At 42.0% G+C, this 18,850-nt stretch overlaps 1 protein-coding gene across 4 annotated transcripts in view; it reads left to right on the top strand.

The window, feature by feature from the left end:
* Rbm27 (RNA binding motif protein 27) overlaps positions 1-3,735 on the top strand; it is a 66,338-nt gene extending 62,603 nt beyond the window's left edge. For all 4 annotated transcript variants that reach the window (XM_006525863.3, XM_006525864.3, XM_017317887.2 and 1 more), the window contains one exon: positions 585-3,735. In XM_006525863.3, the coding sequence (XP_006525926.1) occupies positions 585-668 (84 nt within the window). In that variant the 3' untranslated portion in view covers positions 669-3,735. The remainder of the gene's footprint in view (positions 1-584) is intronic.
* The last annotated feature ends 15,115 nt before the right edge of the window (positions 3,736-18,850 follow it).

Below are 18,850 nucleotides of genomic sequence, written 5' to 3' on the forward strand. Positions count from 1 at the left end.
CGAACTATAGTGGCAGTTTGCAGTTGGTGTTGTACAACTCAAGATCACTATTAAGAATGTTGAAATATGAACTAACCAGTATTCTCAGAGCTCATGTCTCTAGCTGCATATGTAGCAGAAGATGGCCTAGTCGGCCATCACTGGGAAGAGAGGCCCCTTGGTATTGCAAACTTTATATGCCTCAGTACAGGGAAATACCAGGGCCAAGAAGCAGGAGTGGATGGGTAGGGGAGCAGGGCGGAGGGAGGGTATAGGGAACTTTCGGGATAGCATTTGAAATATATATAAAGAAAATATCTAATAATAAATTAAAAAAAAAAAAGAATGTTGAATGTTCCCATTACAGAGAAACAAACATGGTTGTTGTATCTGGTTGATCAATGCACAGACAGTGTTTAAATGTGAAGATTGGGGTTGTTGGTTGCTTAGTAGTTTTGTTCCTTTATTTGTTGGTTGCTTTGTTTTGCCCTAAAAATAAAGTATGGATAAATCTGACCTAGGTTTCTTGCTAGTCTGTTTATCATGTGGCTGTTTTACTATGCATTTGTGCACAGCTAAGCAGATGTGTATTCTCCTCTCTTTAGGAAACAGAAACCTCAGATTTGTTTTTGCATGATGATGATGATGAAGATGAAGATGAATATGAGTCTCGTTCGTGGCGAAGATGAAATTTGATGCGAGTTGTGTAATTTTTAGAAATATTGTTTAGAAGAACAACTTTTTAGAATTATTTAAAGAAGTCAATGAGCCAAAAAATTTTTTTCTCTTCAACACAGTAGGTTTAAGGACAGCAAGTTGCTATTCAAACACATCTCATAATTGTCTATGATATCAAATCACCAAAGGCCGTGACTTTACACAGTTGTGAAGATCCACAGAAGTGACTGGATTCTCTAGAACCTTACCTTCCACACCATCTGTTTCTGCTCTTGGTGCTGGATTACAATGTAAAGACAGGGTGTTCAGAAATTTTATTTTGGATTATAAATCTGCTGATAAAAATTTCATTAAATGTCAAAATCGCCTGGAATCTTTTAACTCTTAGCTATTATGAATGGGTCGTCAGACAGTTGGAGATACTTGTAATTTAAATACCTTTTCCTTTCAAGGATGGCCTTGGAAGAAAAGTAAATTTAGTTGGTTTTTTTTTTTTTTTACCATGGAAGAGCCCGCTTTATAGTCAGTCTTTCTCAGAGTCTGTGTGGCAAAGCTTCAGCAAAACCACGGTCTCTGTTCACAGGAGCCACAGGGCACAGGCGCTGGCTCTGCTGCACCCTCGCCTCCTCACACCTGCTCTGGGGCTTTGCCACTCATCTTCCATGGGTCGATATGTCTGAGCATCGCTTCAGTTGTCCCCACCCCCACCCCTACCCCTTTTAAATAAACCTCATTTTGCCTTTTGCCCTTTTGCTCATTCCCTTGTATCTTTCTCATCCCTTTTGATTAATGAGCCTGACTTTTTGAAATAAGTGATTCAGTTGGGCAATCAAGAACCAGTCATCAGTAAAAGGTTTAAACCAGCACCTTTATAAATAAGTGACACTTTGATGGAAATACAGGCAGAATTTTAGGGGACAGAGTTACTACTGGCTTCCCTCCCCTTAAAGTTTCAGCATAGTGACAGTTACACACAAGGGTTAATGGCCGGTAGCTGAAGGTCTTTTCCTACATTGTAATGATGATGGTGAGGTGCTGAGGTGGGGATTAGGAGTCTGGATAAGCTAGTAATAAATGAGATTCTAACTTGACATTGATTAGATGACCTTATATTTTCATAATTTTATAGATTTTGCTGTCCATGAACACACACTTTAGTAGGCAGTTTCCTTTACTGTGTGCATTTTTACTGTACACTGTACAGAGTGTCTGTTAAGTAAAATATATATGTAAATTTATGTCCTTGTGTTCTGAATGTTAGATGGAAAAGCAGAGGAGCAACACTACACTGTACTGCCCCCTGGAGAAATGAATGATTTCTGTACATAGGATGTCACTTTTCAAGGATACACATCTGTTTTATAATATGTGTGGTGTGAAAATTTGAAACTTCCTGTTTGCTTCAGAAGGTTCTTGGTGATCACTAAGTGTGTCGGGGTTTTGTTCCCTGAGGTAAAGACTGTTTCTTAAAATAGATACAGTTCGCTTAGAAACTTAAAACCACCAGGACTCTAGATTTACGGAGTGACAAGGAATTAGGTCCCACCTTCTGATCATCTTTCTCCTCTTCATATTGTCCTGGAATGACGTGTCAAACACCAGGACTCTTAGAAGTTCCTGTAGCTTTCCCTTTGTAGTGGGACTTCCTCTCCAGGTTATTGTTGTGTTTCTGATGACACCGAGGCTAGGCAAAGCCATAAAGAAGGAACACATTAGAACAGGGAACCTTCAATAAGCATCTTGCTCCTCACTTCTCCATCATCTCTAATGAAATTTTCTTGATGTTTGTGGCTCAGTCGGTATATATTTGGAAAGATTCATTGTGGTGAATATTTTGAGTCCTGACCATTTAAACGTGATAGAGGGAACAAAGGATTTATATATTTTTTGTACAAAGTTTTTTCTTAAACTGTATAATTTTGTAAATAATTTGTTTGGTTTTTTTTTCTTTTGTGTACTAAAACTACCAGCGTATAGATTTCAATAAGAATTGTTGTATTTTTGTATTTGGAGACTGCAAATGACAGTCACTTAGTGAAGCTGTAAGAAGAGTCTCAGTAGACTGACAGTTGAGCAGAATGAGATTCCTTTTCATATGATTTTTTTTTAACCTTAAGATCGACATCTTATGCACTCACTATAGAGAGAGTTGAGGATTTATTTGGCTTTTTAGTTACTGGGGGCAGAGGATGAACGAGAACGGTGCTAATGTGAGAGATCATTTTTATTAAGGTTTTGGGTCCTTCCGTAGTCCTTAAAAATAACTAAAATTCTTCTCCAATGTGTTTAACTCAAAAATGAATTTAAAATATGGATTAATTATACTGTTATAAAACTTAAGGTTAGCATAAAATAGCTGAATATGTGTATGTGTGTATATATATCTCCCTTTATCCACATCCACCAGTCCCCAACTGTTAGAATTTCTCTTAAAAGTGAATTCCACACCATAACTTGTTTTCTTGGCATTTTTATTTATAGAGATAACATTTAGCATTTGAGACAAATTCTGCTGTCCTAGTGTATAAGCTCTGTGCAGCAGATCCACAGAGAGAGCTGCCAGTGTGACCAGTCAGTAAGAGTTTCTAGATTTCTGCCCAAGTCTAAAGAGGTTACCCCAAGGAATGTGGAATTTTCTCAGTTTCTTCTTGGAGCATTGGGAAAATGACATCACCAGCTGAGATAGTGGAAAACAGTCCTTTTACCATGAAAAAGACCCGTGGTGATGGATCATTATTTCACAAAGAAAAAAAATCATGTGAAAAGGAAGGATGTTTCCTCGTGATGTATAGTATGCCTGTATTATAGTTTTTACAAGATTGTGAACTTGTGTAATAGTATATAGGAGATATTGTTGGATTTCTAACTGTTTATACATTTAAATTCATATATGTAATGTTTGTTTTATCGATTACAATCTGAATTTCTAAGAAGCATGTTGACTTTTGCAATAAAGATGCAATATGGAATGGTTCACAATTGGGGGGAAAAGAGAAAAAAAAAGATGAAAATATTACAAATTTAAAAGAATCTGGAAAAATTTATGAACCATTCCAAAAATTATAACAATCACTAAAAGAGCTGTAATTCTGGCTTGTTCTGGAAAGAAAGAAACACGAGTGTGAGTTTGCGTGTGGGCCCGAGTGAGTAGTGCATGTGTGTGGATGCTTTATGTACATGAGGGACTGTTGCTCAGTGTGAAGCTGCTGTCACACCCACTAGTTGTAAGTGTGGAATCGAGTCACTCCTTCAGCAGGGTAGTCTGGACCACAGAGGAGCATGGCAGCATATGCCTGCACCCCCTGCAGCTGTGAGGCTGAAACAGTACCTACCTTACAAGTTGAGTCCCACCAGAGAGACAAAGAGATCCCAGCTCAGGGAGGGAGGGAGGGAGGGAGAGAAACTTGGAGAAAAGTATGAAAGTGCAGCTAGTAAGTAATCTTACAAAGGTTAATTGTTTTCATTTTATTGTATGTGTATTCTGCCTGTGTGTATGTCTGCACCACATGTGTTTACTGTCAGAAGGGGGCACCGGAGCCCTTGGAACAACTGGAGGTTAGCTGCCCTGTGGGTGCTGAGGGTTCTTCATAAGAGCAGCCAGTCAGTGCTCTTAATCACTAAGCCATCTTTCCAGGCCCCACCCTCCCCACAGTGAACCTTTCATAGCCATGGTTTTGAAAGGTCACGTTTGTATCTCAGATATAAAGCACAAGCAATTTGACAATGACATTTTACTGCTAAAGATAATCAGTGTGCCTACCAGCAGTAGGAAGGATACTTAGAATAGGAGAAAGAAAAGGGCCCTTCAGAAAAGATGATTTTTCGACACACGTCAGTGCTGCATCTGAAGATTTGTAGGAAACGGCAGCACCAGGATTCCATGGTGAGAGAGGACAGGAAGTGTGTTATTCGGACCCTTGTTGATCTTTAAGTCACTATTATTAAATATCCCTCCAAGTGGCTATGCCTTCTCTAAGGGGAATGGTCATTTTCTTTTATATTTTTTACTTCAAGAAGATATTAAAAAATGGTCAATCCCATTTTCCTTCTTTTCAAAAAGTTAGAGAAGTGTCTATATAATGTGACTGGCAAAGGAGTTGAATGTAGACATTTGTTTTGGATCATAGATGATTTCATGTATCCGGAACTCGGGGGCAAACATTCTGAACATCACTGTATGTGTCCAAGAGTAACACTGTTTTGCTAAAATGGAGTTCTGGTTAGATTTTTGGTTTTATCAGAGTATTTGTTTTGTTTTCTCCTGTTTCTTATGTAAATTATACTAAGGCATATATATATATGTTTTGAACCCCAAATATGACGTGGTCAGAACTAGTTATAGTAGACATAGATGTGGTGTGTGTCTGAGTTGGTTTACAGTAGGGCACATTTGTGTCATGTTGGTGGCAGGACAGACCTGCACTTTTTATATTTTCTAACTTTAGGAGCTAACTGTTACTGGCTCAGACTAACACTGCCATTATATGTTACAAGTCACTTTCCCTCTGCTGAATTAAAGTTATGGCCAAGAGATGGTGTTTCAGAGGATCATCTGCATCTGGATGCAGTCAGCCTTGAGCTAAGCAGACCATTCCAGCATCCTGAGACAGGTGACCTGATATAGGTGCAGTTAAGGTCAGAATAGGTTCTTTTTAAGATTTTGGTCATGGAAGCGCTTTGGTAGCCGGAGGAAAGTGTGCAAAACATTGCTCTTCTGTTTGTGTCAGTTCCTGTTTTTCAGTTTTTTACCAATCCATTTTAACTTGCCTCCGCTGGGGGATGTTGATACATCGAAGTATTCATTAAAATAACCTTGCCGTGTTAGTTTTTTTCCTTGAGGAGGAATGAGGCTGCGTATAGGCTGTTTGAGTTTGTAGACTACATGCTGTCCTGTGTTTCTGAGTACAGTTCCAGTCCTTACTCTGCCTGTCCTCCCAGCTTGTGTTACTTGCCATGGGATTCGGTTGTTAACAATTAGAGCCTGCAGGGGGCTCCAAAGGGTAAAATTTACGCTTGAAACAGTGGCCACCTTCACAGAAGCTCAGACTCTTCTCTGGTGAAAGCTACTCCCAAGTGCACATCAGGCAGCACTCACTGTGCACTTCACATTTGCTTTTACAGTAGACAGAAATCCACGTGTGGACTGTTCAGCTCTCTAATTGCATCTTTCTCACTGTGACATCACTGATGCTATTTTGAATACTAAATGATATTCTTACTTTGCTTGGAAAAAGTTCCTGACCTTTAACCTAAAAGGTGAAAGGAGTTGCGTAAACTTCCCACACAGATGTCACCTGAAGAGCAGGTCCTTCTCTGAGCCAAGACAGATTTGCCTCCCTTTAGAGAGGTCAACACTGTATAAGGAGCTACTGCAGGTTGTTGTCCTTGTGCTTACAACCCCTTTCTCCAGAAGAAATGCAATGCCACTGTTCTTGGCACTGCTCCTTAGGAAGTTAAGTCACTGCAAAGATTATTTACATATAACATGTATGTGTGTATACATGTACATATGAGCTCCTTGACAAACCTATGTGTTTGATTCTGAGCTAATAAATTCTCCTTGAATTTAATTTTGTCTTTAATTTAGAGTTTATCTTAGTCATCAAAGAAATTTATATTTTTGATAAAATTGTATATACCCTGGCATTGTGCAATGGGATTTTTCTTCAAACAGATGCTTTTAAGCCTGAGAATTATAATCGATAAACTGGTAATATTAAAAACAACTACCTTTTTTTCTCATTTTTAGCATCTTAAGTCTCCTCTTTGTTTCTCACTTAAATTCTTTTTTCCCATTAAGACTTAAAAATTTCCCTTTGATTATCAGCTACTAACTTTAAGGATTATGAGAGGAGGTGACATTTCAGTTATGTACAGGTCCACGAGCCAATCAGCGTCCATAGAAAATCTGACCTCACTGTCTTATGTTGCCATGGTACCATGCTAATATTTCCAGTTACTTTAAAACTTTTCAGGTGCCAAGTTTTGAGTCAGATCGACTCAGGGCAGAGCAGCTGTCTGCTTTCTGTGCTCACAAACAACTGTTGAGGGAGATGTGGAACACTTAGATCCTTGTTTAGCTTTGGAAATTCCATTTGGGAAAAGAGTCAGAGACTTCCCCAGGCCACACTTCCTGTAGTGCTGGGGTCAGGATTTGAACACAGGTCTGTCTCCATTGCTCATGGCTTTCTCCTTAGTCAGTGTTGCTTCCAACCCAGCAGGAAGCTGCAAGTTTGTGGGATGTCACTAATCTTTACTATTAGTGTCTGTCAAATTCCATCTTCCTGGCTCCGGTCTCATATGCCTCAGACTGGAACCAAGTTTCCCCAGGGAACACCACTACATTTTTAGATAGCATATTTGAAACCACGGAAAGCAGTGTTTATTCATGCTAATTTGTGGAGAAACAGTTTAAAGTAATCACTTTCTGTGACCTCCGCAATGTACAGCCAGACAATGTGATATGTTTTGCAATAATTTGGCTATATCATAACCTGCTTATTTTATTTTCAGTCTTATCTTAATATTTTTTCCTGTGGCAAACTGAGTTATGATAATCTCACAGTATTTCTACATTGCTTCTTTTGTGCTTTTCAATATTTCTGGTGCCTTCTTTTAACCTTGGCATTTAGAAAATCAAGTTGTACATAAACTACTTGACATGCTTTAATGTTGCTTTCATATGGTATACTGAATTTTCTGGACAGAAAGTGCTGAGAATAGCAGTGTTCATTTATAATTATGTTTATACCAATTGTTTAAAAAAGAACAATCTTACTGAAGGAAACCAGGAGTCAGCCCATGGTTCTGTTTATAATTGCCCTTTACGTTTTAAAATCCTTGACGATTTCTACTTTTCTCTATTCAATGTTTATTGAGTTGTAATTTTATGGTATAATTATCTACTGAAAGAAAGAAGAAAAGATGAAGTCAACCTTGAGGAAGAGAAGACTTTTAGTTTTTAACAGCACTTGAGCAAACTAGGCATGACCTAGTCAGTCCAGTGGAAGTATTTTCCTTCAGGTGTGTGTGCGAACGTGTGTGTGCGTGTGTGTTGTGTGTGTGTGTGCGTGCGTGTGTGTGTGTGTGTGTGTGTGTGTGTTGTTTGTGTGTTTGTGAGTGCACACGCATGTATGTGCACGCATTGTTCTGTGTTCCGGCCCATCCCCTTTTTGATGACAGGTGTCTTCCTGTCTTGTGTCCCTGTCTTGTGTTTTTCTTTTTTTTTTTTTTTTTTTTTTAAAACCTTACTTTTCTTTTTTTTTTTAAGATTTATTTATTTATTTTATGTAAGTACACACTGTAGCTGTCTTCAGACACTCCAGAAGAGGGCGTCAGATCTTGTTACAGATGGTTGTGAGCCACCATGTGGTTGCTGGGATTTGAACTTCGGACCTTCGGAAGAGCAGTCGGGGTGCTCTTACCCACTGAGCCATCTCACCAGCCCCTCTTGTGTTTTTCAAGACAGGCTTTTCCACTGGAACTGGAGCTCGCTGATTTGGCAAGACCTCTAAGCCCTGGGGATCACCCTTCCTTACCTCCCTTGTGCTGGGATGACAGGTCGTGCCTTGAAGGAGTGTGCCAGGGATCTAGACTCGGGGCCTCATGCTCGAGCACCTTGCCAGTTGAGCCACCTCCCAGGCCCTGATCTCGGTATATTTGTGAGCACAGGGAACATTTGCAATGTGACACTGTTGGAAAGTCGCTGAGACAAAGGAGACTAACATCTGAACTCCTCACAGTACTTGTTTTCACTAGGGGAATTTTTCCTAAAAGCAAAATCAATTATGTCGTATTTTAGAAAAATATTTCTATTGTTAAATGCTAAAAGCATGAGTCTTGTTACAGAGCTGTCAGCAGATCTGCTCAAACGTGAAATTTGGGGAGGACTTCACACATAAGACTTAATTTCTTGGTTGCAATATTTTGACTTAAAATTTTAATTTCTTACTTGTAACCTTTCAATTTAATTTTTTTTCTACCAATGATTTTAAAACACTTTTGGCTCTTCGATTTACTCAAGTCCTTATAAATTATACATTTCCCCAGTTTAGCCATTCATGTGAAAATTATTTGGAATCACTCAGAATGGTGTGTGGTCTCTTAAAGCCCCATGTGTGTCAAAGAAGTTTAATTCCGTCTGCTCTACACTGTAAATACTACTGATAAGTCAGACAAAACTGAAGGGGACATCTTTAAACATCAAAGTAGGTTACTAAAGTTGACTTAAGACTTACATAAGGACTTTTTTTTATGAAAAACTTTTGATATTTTTGGAAGGCTTGAAGACTCAGAAATAGCTGCATCAAGACGGGTGTGTGTGTGTGTATCTGGAATATTCAGGCGTGCATGGAAAACAGCAGTGTAGAAACTGTTGCATAGCTGTTTGGTCTTGTGTTTATAACCAAAGGAGGGTCTTCACCTCTGAGGTCTCATTGTTGTCACTAGCATCAGAAGTGGCAGGAATGCTTACGGTAAGTTCTGGCGGATTTTCTCTTCACTTACACATACTCCTGAGAATCCAAAGGAAATCTGCATGTTTGAAATAAGGAGAAAGCATAATGGGCTTCAAGTGTGTTCATTATCTAGTACGGTTGATGCCCAGCAGCAAGGAGAGAAAGGGGCGGGGCAGGGCAGGCGGGGCAGTGCAAATGTGTGGCATAAATAACATTAAGGAAACAGATGAGAACTTGAAGCATTTTGAGCAATCCCTTTGGTAACTGTTGAGTAAGGGACTCAACGAAGACCCAAGAGCTAATAACAAGCAACCCGTCCATCTCTCCCTTTTATTCGGTCCAAGCACATTCCAACAATCAACAGTAATGACTCTAAGAGTAAATTATTGTAAAAGCTACATTATTTTATCAGGAGACTTTATTGTGATTTTTGCTTCTTGAAGTATGCACCATTTGTGTGTGTGTGTGTGTGTGTGTGTGTGTGTGTGTGTGTGTGTGTGTTACTTTTAATGTCAGTATTCTTTCTGTGAGAGGAGTGGCAAGGAGAGTCCACAGACCAAGGCCAGGCAGCTCATAGCTCATCATCCACAACTTAAGGCACTAACTGGCTGTTGGATTGTCAATAGCTCCCCAGCCTGGTGGTCAGAGTCTTATCTGTCATTACATAACTCATGTGACTCACTGTCAAACACTTCTCAAACACCTGGAATGCTTTCAGCAACTCTGTGAGATATTCTGGTCTATTCTTTTTTTTTTTTTTTTTATTCTATAAGGAAAAAAACTTAAGCATAAAGAGGTTGTATAGCTCAGAGCCTCACAGCAAAGCAAACAATGGAAACCACTTTCTACCTACTGTCAAACCAGGGCAGTGGCTATTGTGAGATTGTCTGTTTACTCAGGCAAGATGGGTAGTTTTAAAATTAATCTTTTTAAAAAACTTTTAAGTTCTTTACTTTTTAAAAATTGGAATTGAATTATATTCCACCCCTTCCTTATGCATCTCCAATTCCTCAAGTATTTCTGATGCTCTCCTTTCTCAAGGTGATGACTTCTTTTTTATTATTTGTTACATATGTATATTCATATATGTTCATATGTATGTATGTTCGTTTTTGTTTCTTTCAAGGCCTTCCACTGTACATTGGACAATTAATATGGGGTCTCATCCCTAGGAGAAGGGTAATTTGCCTAACAGTCATTACTAGCCTGTAGTTCTCTGTGTAGGGGTGGGAGCCGTAAAATTGTCCCCATTTCTAGGAGAGGCTGTTTCACTGAGGACTTCCTGCTATTCTGACTCTGAGTCTTTCTGTCCTCTCTGCCATGATATCCTAAGTCATAGATGTAGATGTAGCCATTGAGGCTGGGTTCCCTACACGGATCTCCGCATTTTGTCTAGTTTTGAGTTCCTGCGATTGTCTCCATTTCTGTCAAGACAGGCTTCTTTGATGGGGGAGGGAGAGCTAGCTACACTTACCTGTGGTTAACAAGGCAAAGATTTAGTATGTAGTAAGGCATTCTGCTGATCTAGTAAAGTGGTGGTAGATTCTTTTCTAAGGTCCATGACTATACTATCCCCCAGGAAGCTGGCTAAGGTTTCCAGTTCAAACATAACTTCCCTCCTGTTAAATGGACCTTAAATCCAGTCAAACAGCAATTGGTTGCCCCCGACATGTTAGTGCCATTTTATGCATCTCTTACATGCTGGAATTGCCAATGTTCATAGGCGTTGCAGCTAGGTAGGACTGTTTCATTGCTCCCCTCTCTTGACATAGCCTTTTCTGGAACCATGGATATTAGACTGAAGGAAAGATGCTTTGAGATCAGATCCAGCTCAAATCTGATCCCTACACTCTCATCATCTATTGTGATGAGCATTTTAATGTTTAGTAGCTGTTAAAGTGTTCACAGGATTGCAGTGAGCATTGAATAAGTTGATATCACTGAAAATGCTCTGGAAAGGGCACTGCTATTAGCAGATCCAAGCTTTGTCGGATTGTCCAGATGCAGCTATTTTCGACTATAATGGAATTTCCTACCCCATTTGTTAAACCTTGTACCATCAGCTGGTTAGTGACCTTGGAGAAAGACAAGACTTTGTGGCCAAGCTCTTGTGACTGTAACTGTCTTTTGCTACTTTGTGGGTTCTTTCTTTCACCCTTCTCTACCCTTTTTCCACCCTTTCAACCCCCTAGCACTAGATTGGAGAGAAAAAAGGACAGAAGGGAAAGGGGCCACATGCTCGTTAGACTACTTCCTGGTGATCAGGGGAGTCAAGTTCCTTGCTGCTAGCTTGATCTTCTCCATCAGGATATCTAATTTCTTCTTTGCTCACAAGTACTTAACAAACCTTGACCAACAGCAACCAACCAACAACCCACCCTGCCTCCTAGGGCCCCTAGCATTTATATACACCCAGAAAAGTCCCCAGAATCCCAAATGTCACACAATTGCAGAGATGCTCTGCCGCCCCTGCTAGAGCTCGAGGCAAGCCATAGTCAGCTGCTGACAGTTCGAAGCAGCCCCATACCACATGTGGGATTCAAACATAAACATATAATATTTCTGTACCTTTGAAAGATTGTCAGTACATCAGTGCATGTGACCTACCTACCTCTTCCTTCCTTCCTTCCTTCCTTCCTTCCTTCCTTTCTTTCTTTCTTTCTTTCTTTCTTTCTTTCTTTCTTTCTTTCTTTCTTTCTTTCTTTCTTTCTTTCTTTCTTTCTTTCTTTTTCGTGTTTTGAGACAGGGTTTCTCTGTGTAGCCCTGGCTGTCCTGGAACTCACTTTGTAGACCAGGCTGGCCTCAAACTCAGAAATCCACCTGCCTCTGCCTCCCAAGTGCTGGGATTAAAGGCGTGTGCCACCACGCCCAGCTCATGTGACTCTTTCTAAAGGCACCATGAGAATTAATAGACTTCCAGGTTCGCAATCCCTTATTGGTTGTCGAATTTCCACTTAGACTTCAGCCGCTGGAGGTGCACATTACCCTGTAGCTACAAGGTAAGGCAAATCCAGCATGTCTGGGCAGTCTTAGGAGCCAGCCGACATGCTGGCGGGCTCATCCTTTCCTTACTACTGTTCCCTTCCACCAGTTTTCCTTCTCCTTTCTAACAGCATACTTCCCCCCACCCCCCCCCCGACCCCCGCCAAGAGCCCTGATCAGAGACCCCTACAGGCTGCTCCACTCTGTGTCCCCAGGACCTGCTCCTGATAAATCCTTCAGTCAGTCTCTTAGTCATGTAGGCTATGTTTCTCCCTGGTCTTAACAGACAGTTCTTTGTTTTGCTGCGGGAAGACTGAATCTAGGCTAGGGCTCTACCTCTGCGCTTTACTCCTAGGTTCTTGCCCAAGCCATTCTTTATTCAAGGTGTATATATTTGTGTGTAAATAGCCAGTGACTTGTGCTTTGGGATGTGACCAGAGGAAGACAACTGAGATGAGAAAGTTCATTAACCTATTTCATAGGAAGTAGATCTGTTTGGGGGACACTAGAATAGCTACTGAGCAGACAAAGTCTATGAACTAGACTCACGAGTCACCCGTGGACTGTGCTTTTGAATACAATGCAGAAAAGCAAACAAAAGCAAGCTGGCGGGGAGGGACTGCTGCGGAGATGTCTCAGTGGGTGAAGTGCTTGCAGTGGAAGCATGGGGACCTGGAGCTCAGATCCCCAGCACCCACATAAAAGCTGGCCAAGTGAGGTGTCAGCCTGTATCCCCAACATTTCAGGGAGAGGAGATAGAGAGAGGCAGATCTCCAATGTCAGAGTCTATCCTAAACATAGGGCTCCATGCTCAGAGAGAAACCTATCTCAAAGAAGGTGGAGAAGGCATAGAGGAAGACACCCAATATTGACCTCTGGCCTCTGCATGTGCACGAACGGGCACACACATGTGCACAACATGTACACCACACACTCAAATAAATTGGGGGGCTCGGTAGTTAACACTGGCTACTCTTCGAGTCCATCTCCTAGGTCCACAACTGTCTATCCTCCGAGAGTATCTAATGTCCTCTTCTATGCCCCATTCGTGTGCACCAGGCACACATGATGCACAGATATACATGCAGGCAAAACGCACCTAAAAAAATGAATGAATAGAATTTACAAAGCAAATCAGTGCTTTGGCTATTTCATAACTTGAATAAAATTATTCACAAATCTGTGAAAAGTAACCAAGCTAATACAAGTATAGCTGATTCAGGTATAGTTCAGACGAGAAGGAGCTCGACTTGTAAGCATGATCCCCAAACCCCAGGTGAAAGTCAGCTGGGAATGGGGTCGTCTCAGCTCCAGGGACACAAAGAGGTGGATCCCTGGATCTCGGTGATCAGCTAGCTTTGCCTGATCGGTGAGACCTAGGTTCCAATAATTTCGTCTAAAAACAAAACAAAACAAACCAGGCCTAAGGAATCACACCCGATGTCCTCTCGTGCCCACCAGTGGAAGATAAACTACACATAGTGTCCTGAAATGGAGCTCCACCCTGCTTCCCTTTCATTACTAATATACCACACAGCTGCGGTGACTAAAGTCAGATGTTTGTTTACCTGATCTGGCTTTTATCCCTGCGTGTCCTTAAGACATTGCTTTTCTGTATGCAACTCGAAGTATTTTTTTTTTAAACTCATTTCCTGTAGCAAAGGATTTCCTTTAGGAAGAAAAGGAGGTTGTGACAGCATCACTCCCTCAGGATACTGTGCTTCGTTCACTGGAAAATCCTGTTTCCATCTTCTCTTTCTCTCTCTCAGAGTGATTAACTGAATGGACTACCCAGCAGCCAGGGCAGAGGCTGTGCTTTGAATGTAAAATCTAAACAGAATAGCAGGTGTGATATTTTGGAAAATGAACATCAGGACTAGGTCTGGAGTACAGGAAGGGCCTCATCCCACCAGGAATGGGCAGTAACCTGTGGCCTCCACAGGACACTCACTTCATGCAGCTCAAAGGGCTCACACCTGCAGAAAAAGGTGAGCCAGCTTCTAAAGGACGCAGTGCTTCTGCGAGCTGCAAACCTCACGACTGTGGAATCATCTAGACTTTCAAGTTGTCACAGCATTTTCTGCTGTGGGATCGCAGACTTCGTGAGAGATGGGAGCTCTTTTCATGTAGGAAAAGATCATTTTGCATCGCCAGGCTATGCATCATAGTGATGTGGAAAAACATAGGACGGCTTATAAAGATCTTACCACCACTGCCCTGCATCGGGGGCAAGTGTCGCCTTCACGTGTTCAGGACTGTATTAAGTCCCATGACGAGCAGAGAGAACAGACATCCTTGCCATTCCCTCCATATGTGTTGATTTTAAATAATCAGCGGCTCACATTTTTATGAGAATCATCGCCTTCCAAGCAATCAGAAGTTTGGCAAGGCTGAAAAACACAGAGGAATTCTGGAATAACTTTAATTTTCTCCCTTTCTTCCACTATCTGGTTTAATACCTTAAGACTGCCTGCAGATATTGCTGTAATGGATGCCATTCTAGATGTTGCTTTTTAGAAGTGATGATGTCGAGAGGCCAAATCTTTTTTAAGTTCAGACTCCATTTTAGAGAACCTGACCCAAGTTTGAACTCAGGAAAACGAACAGGCTGGTACCTAGCATTAGTTTCCAAGTTGCCTCCCAACAAAACCCGAGCCTAGTTTCAGTCTCTAGGCTAATCCTCAACAAGACCGCATTTCCAGGTTATTCCCCCAACAAGCCTGCACCCCCAGGTTACAAGCCTATCCCCTGACTAATGACTACTAATACAGACGGGAGCAGAAATTAAGTTTATGATGTGACTCCCAACATCAGCCAATTATGTTAAAGGCCATAGTAGCTTTCCAATTAGATCCTTACCCACCCCTCACTCGCTTGCTGCTTACTATAAAGTGTTGCCCCAATAGACATTTAGGGCTCTCCCGCTACCAAAACCATCCTGTGAGATGGCACCCTGAATTAGCTAAAATAGAACAAAGACCCTGCTGTGAGTTGCATCAGATTGGCTCCTGTCTGCTTTTCTTTTTTTCGGGGGGGGGGGCACTAACACTTCCCTGGCACTACAATGTCTGTCTCAGAGTAAAAATACCAGAGCAGAAGTGTATGAGGATCAAGGATGTGAAAAGTAGTCTGGAGATTGCGATTCTGAATATGTTGCCCAGGCAAACTATAACACTGCTGTTATGTGGCCCTGGCCCATAGATGACACCACCATCTTTGGTAGTCATCAAACGACTCTTTGCTGCTGTCATTTTTTTTAATGGTTTATAAAAAGCGAAAGTGCATGCTTTCACAGGTGGTGTGGGTACTAATCATTTTCTGGAAATACGAACAAAACCCTCAGCTATATAGAAGGCAAAACAGTTTTGCCTTCTATATAGCTGAGCATCTCCAAACTTAGTCGCTTTGGGCACAGCAACCGGTACTATTGCCTGGCTTTTCTGGCTAAGGGGTCACTTAGCAGAACACTGCAGAGACACAAGGCTCTGCTGCCCCAGCTGGCAACGGCCAGCCAGTACAGCCAAGGCTTTCCTCAGACCTTGGGTGATTTCTCCAGATTTTGGACACCTGAGCTCATGGGCTACCTGGTTTTAGGTAACAGACTCTCTTTTCTTCGGGGCATCCCTATTTTAATTTCACAGCCTAGCAGCTGCTCCGGGGGTTCATTGATGCCAAAGGGTTTGTACACATGGTTGACGGAAAGCAGAGAGCAGCTGGATACTGAAGGAATCTATTGTGTTGGGCTTGCTTCATTTTGTTTATGAAGTGCTTTTAGGCCCTTGGCTGAAGCTGATAGCTGAGAGAGGGTGGGCTCCTGCTGGAAGCTGTCCTTGATGGAAGAAAAAAAAAAAAGCCAGTCATTACTGTCCTCCTTAGAGCATACTGGAAGTCTGTGCTTGCCCCACTCGGTGTGGCTGGCATAAACATGTGAAGTGCATGCTGTCATGACCAGCTCCTGAGCCTAACGCTCCCCTACCCCTCGTTTCCCCACAGGTAAGCAGAGGAATAGTTTAAGAACTATTAAAAACTCTCTTAAACAGTCCATGGATGGCACTCACTACAGAATCCTGAGCCAGCACACACGTTTTTGCACCAGAGACACGGCTTCCTGTCACCCTCCTGCAAGAAAGCATTCGAAAGTACAAGCAGAGAGTGAGCTCTCTGGAGGGGATAACCTCAGATCTGCCCTCATGGATGGCAGTGGGGTTGTTCCTTAGTGAGATTGTTTAGATCAAATATTCTGTGACACAGGATGCAGACTTAACTACCTTTGAGCAGACTCTTCTGGAGCTAACTGTATACCCGAGGGGTCTAGACAGCGGCTAAAACCACTCGCAGTAGCCCCAGCACAGGATTCTCTAGCAGGGAATCCTGGATAAGACCCCCTCCCAATTCTCTGTCCGTTCCTTCTCCTTCTCCCTAACCCCTTCTCTTCTCTCCCCTTCTCCCTCTTTCCCTCCCCTCTCTACGCATCTATATGTACATACATACTGGACCTCCCCTAAGGAGTATCATACTATGAAGAGATAGTAGGAAATATCAATGATACGTCATTTAGCAGGCAGGATATAGGTAGTATTCCCATCAGGGGGAAAGCACACATTTATTGTGACATTTTTTTGCATAGAAATTCTGACTAGTACCTTGATGGGGGATCTTAAGGACCAGCCAGTTAGGGATCTAATTCTCAGCTTCCAATGAGGGTTGGGAGCAAAAAAAAATAAATAAATAAATAAAAATAAAGTCTGGGAAAAGGAAGAAGTTAAAACCTGTAGAACCCCAGGCTGGTCTCCATGCTGATAACAACCAACCTACAAATCTCCCTGGAACATGAGGGGACACTGTGCTCCTTCCAGGACTGTGACAAGTATCATAACTGGGACCAAGAGTGAAGAGGAAGGGTGGAACCTGTGACTGTTACTCCACACGGAAGCTACACAAGGAACCCGTGTCAAATGCCCAGCTCTATTCTACTAGCTGACCACAGGAATACTGTCTTCATAACACGCCGACTCCTTGCACTGCTTGGGTCCACGAACTTAGACTCGGGGTAATGAGGTAATAAAGAAATGGCTAACACACCAACACTCGTACAGAAAAGCTGGCATCCAGTGGCCTGGGCTCTCTAATGGAGAAGATTCAACACTCTGAAAGCCCAGAGTGTTTATTATATATGGTAGAATAAGGGTGCGGGGTTATTACATACAGATAAACAAGGAGGTGGGACTGTTATAGACAGCTGATCAAGAGTCATGTTTAGCTATCTTGGTAGAAGTAGTCTAGTAGGAAGGAGAGCAGCCTTCAGGCTACAAACACGAGGAAAGCTACAGTGGATGTTGTCTGCACATATGATCAACATTCACACTTGAACTCAAGAAAGACATTGCCGGGCCTGTGATCTTTACCTGGAGAAGGCTTTGCCACTCGAATGGGGCTTCGGCGTTGGTGTCTTTGATATAGCCAACAACACCCATTCACTGAGATCTTTCCTCACTCCCTACAACAAGTCCCAACAAACGTAGCCCAGAATTGGGATAGCCTAAGAACTCAGTTTGCAATGCTCGAGGTAGCTACTCCTCTAAGCCCATGCTGCCAATGAAATTGAGGTCTGGTGACGTCCCATAGTTAGCAAGTAGCAAAGTCGGGGACAAATCCAGGGAGCTGAGTTTTGATAAATGTCAGCCTCTACTCCTACATGTACATGAACTGGCTCATACCATTTCTAAAACTTAACAAACAAACAAAAAAAGGGTCAAATTTATGAGGGCAAAGTGAAGGTTTAGATCATTTTGAATTTGCATGAAATGATTTTAAAATTTGCAGTGTTACCGAACATTTAACACATGTGAAAAGTGGAAGGCTGCTTTCAGGTGGTTCTCAGAACTGGATGCTTTTTAAATGTTGTCAAAAGGAGGAGGACTCTCATTCTTCCCATCTCTTACTGTTAGTTTTAGCCTCCATAAACTCTTCTCCTAATTTTATTGATTTATATATGTGCAAAGTGATGTTTATAAAAAGATAAAGACATATAAGAATATGTTCTATGGGGTGTGGTGAGGTATGGGGGAAGGGGTATCTCAGCAGGCCCATGCCAAGGCATCCCTCTCCCTCCCCCTCCGCCACCCCCACCCCCCAGGGACCAGCCACACGATGTTATAGTATAGAATAGAGTTTATTCAGGGCCTGAGAGGGGAGTTAAGTAGTAGAGGCAGAGAAAGGCAGAGGGAGAAGGAAAGAGTAGAGAAGTAGAGGCTGTCCATGACCACAAGGGGGTGGGGGAAGGGGACAGCAAGAGCAGGAGAGAAGCAAGAGAGCAAGAGTGAGAGGAGGGGGCAAGCAGCCCCTTTTATAGTGGGCCAGGTCTACCTGGCTGTTGCCAGGTAACAGTGGGGTGGAGTTTAGACAGAATGCTAACACAAAGTATTGAAGCAGGCTAATTAATTAACTTTGTGTGTGTTTGGGTACACATGCGGAGATCAGAGGACAACTAGAGAGTCTGCTTTCTCCTACCTCATGGGTCTGAGGGATCAAACTCAGGTCTTCAGGCTCAGGAGCAAGCACCTTTATCAGATGAACCATCTCACCGGCCTTTGACTCAGGGTTTTGATAAGTAGCTCAGGTTAGCCTTGAACCTGAAATCCTCCTACTTCAGCCTCCTAAGTGATGATATTATAGGAGTATCTTACCAATTCTGCCTTTATAAAATATTTTATATAATGAAAACCATGAGAAAGATTTGATTGTGCCTTATAGTT

Source organism: Mus musculus, chromosome 18 (genome assembly GCF_000001635.26).
Source record: "Mus musculus strain C57BL/6J chromosome 18, GRCm38.p6 C57BL/6J".
Taxonomy (NCBI): Eukaryota; Metazoa; Chordata; class Mammalia; order Rodentia; family Muridae; genus Mus; species Mus musculus.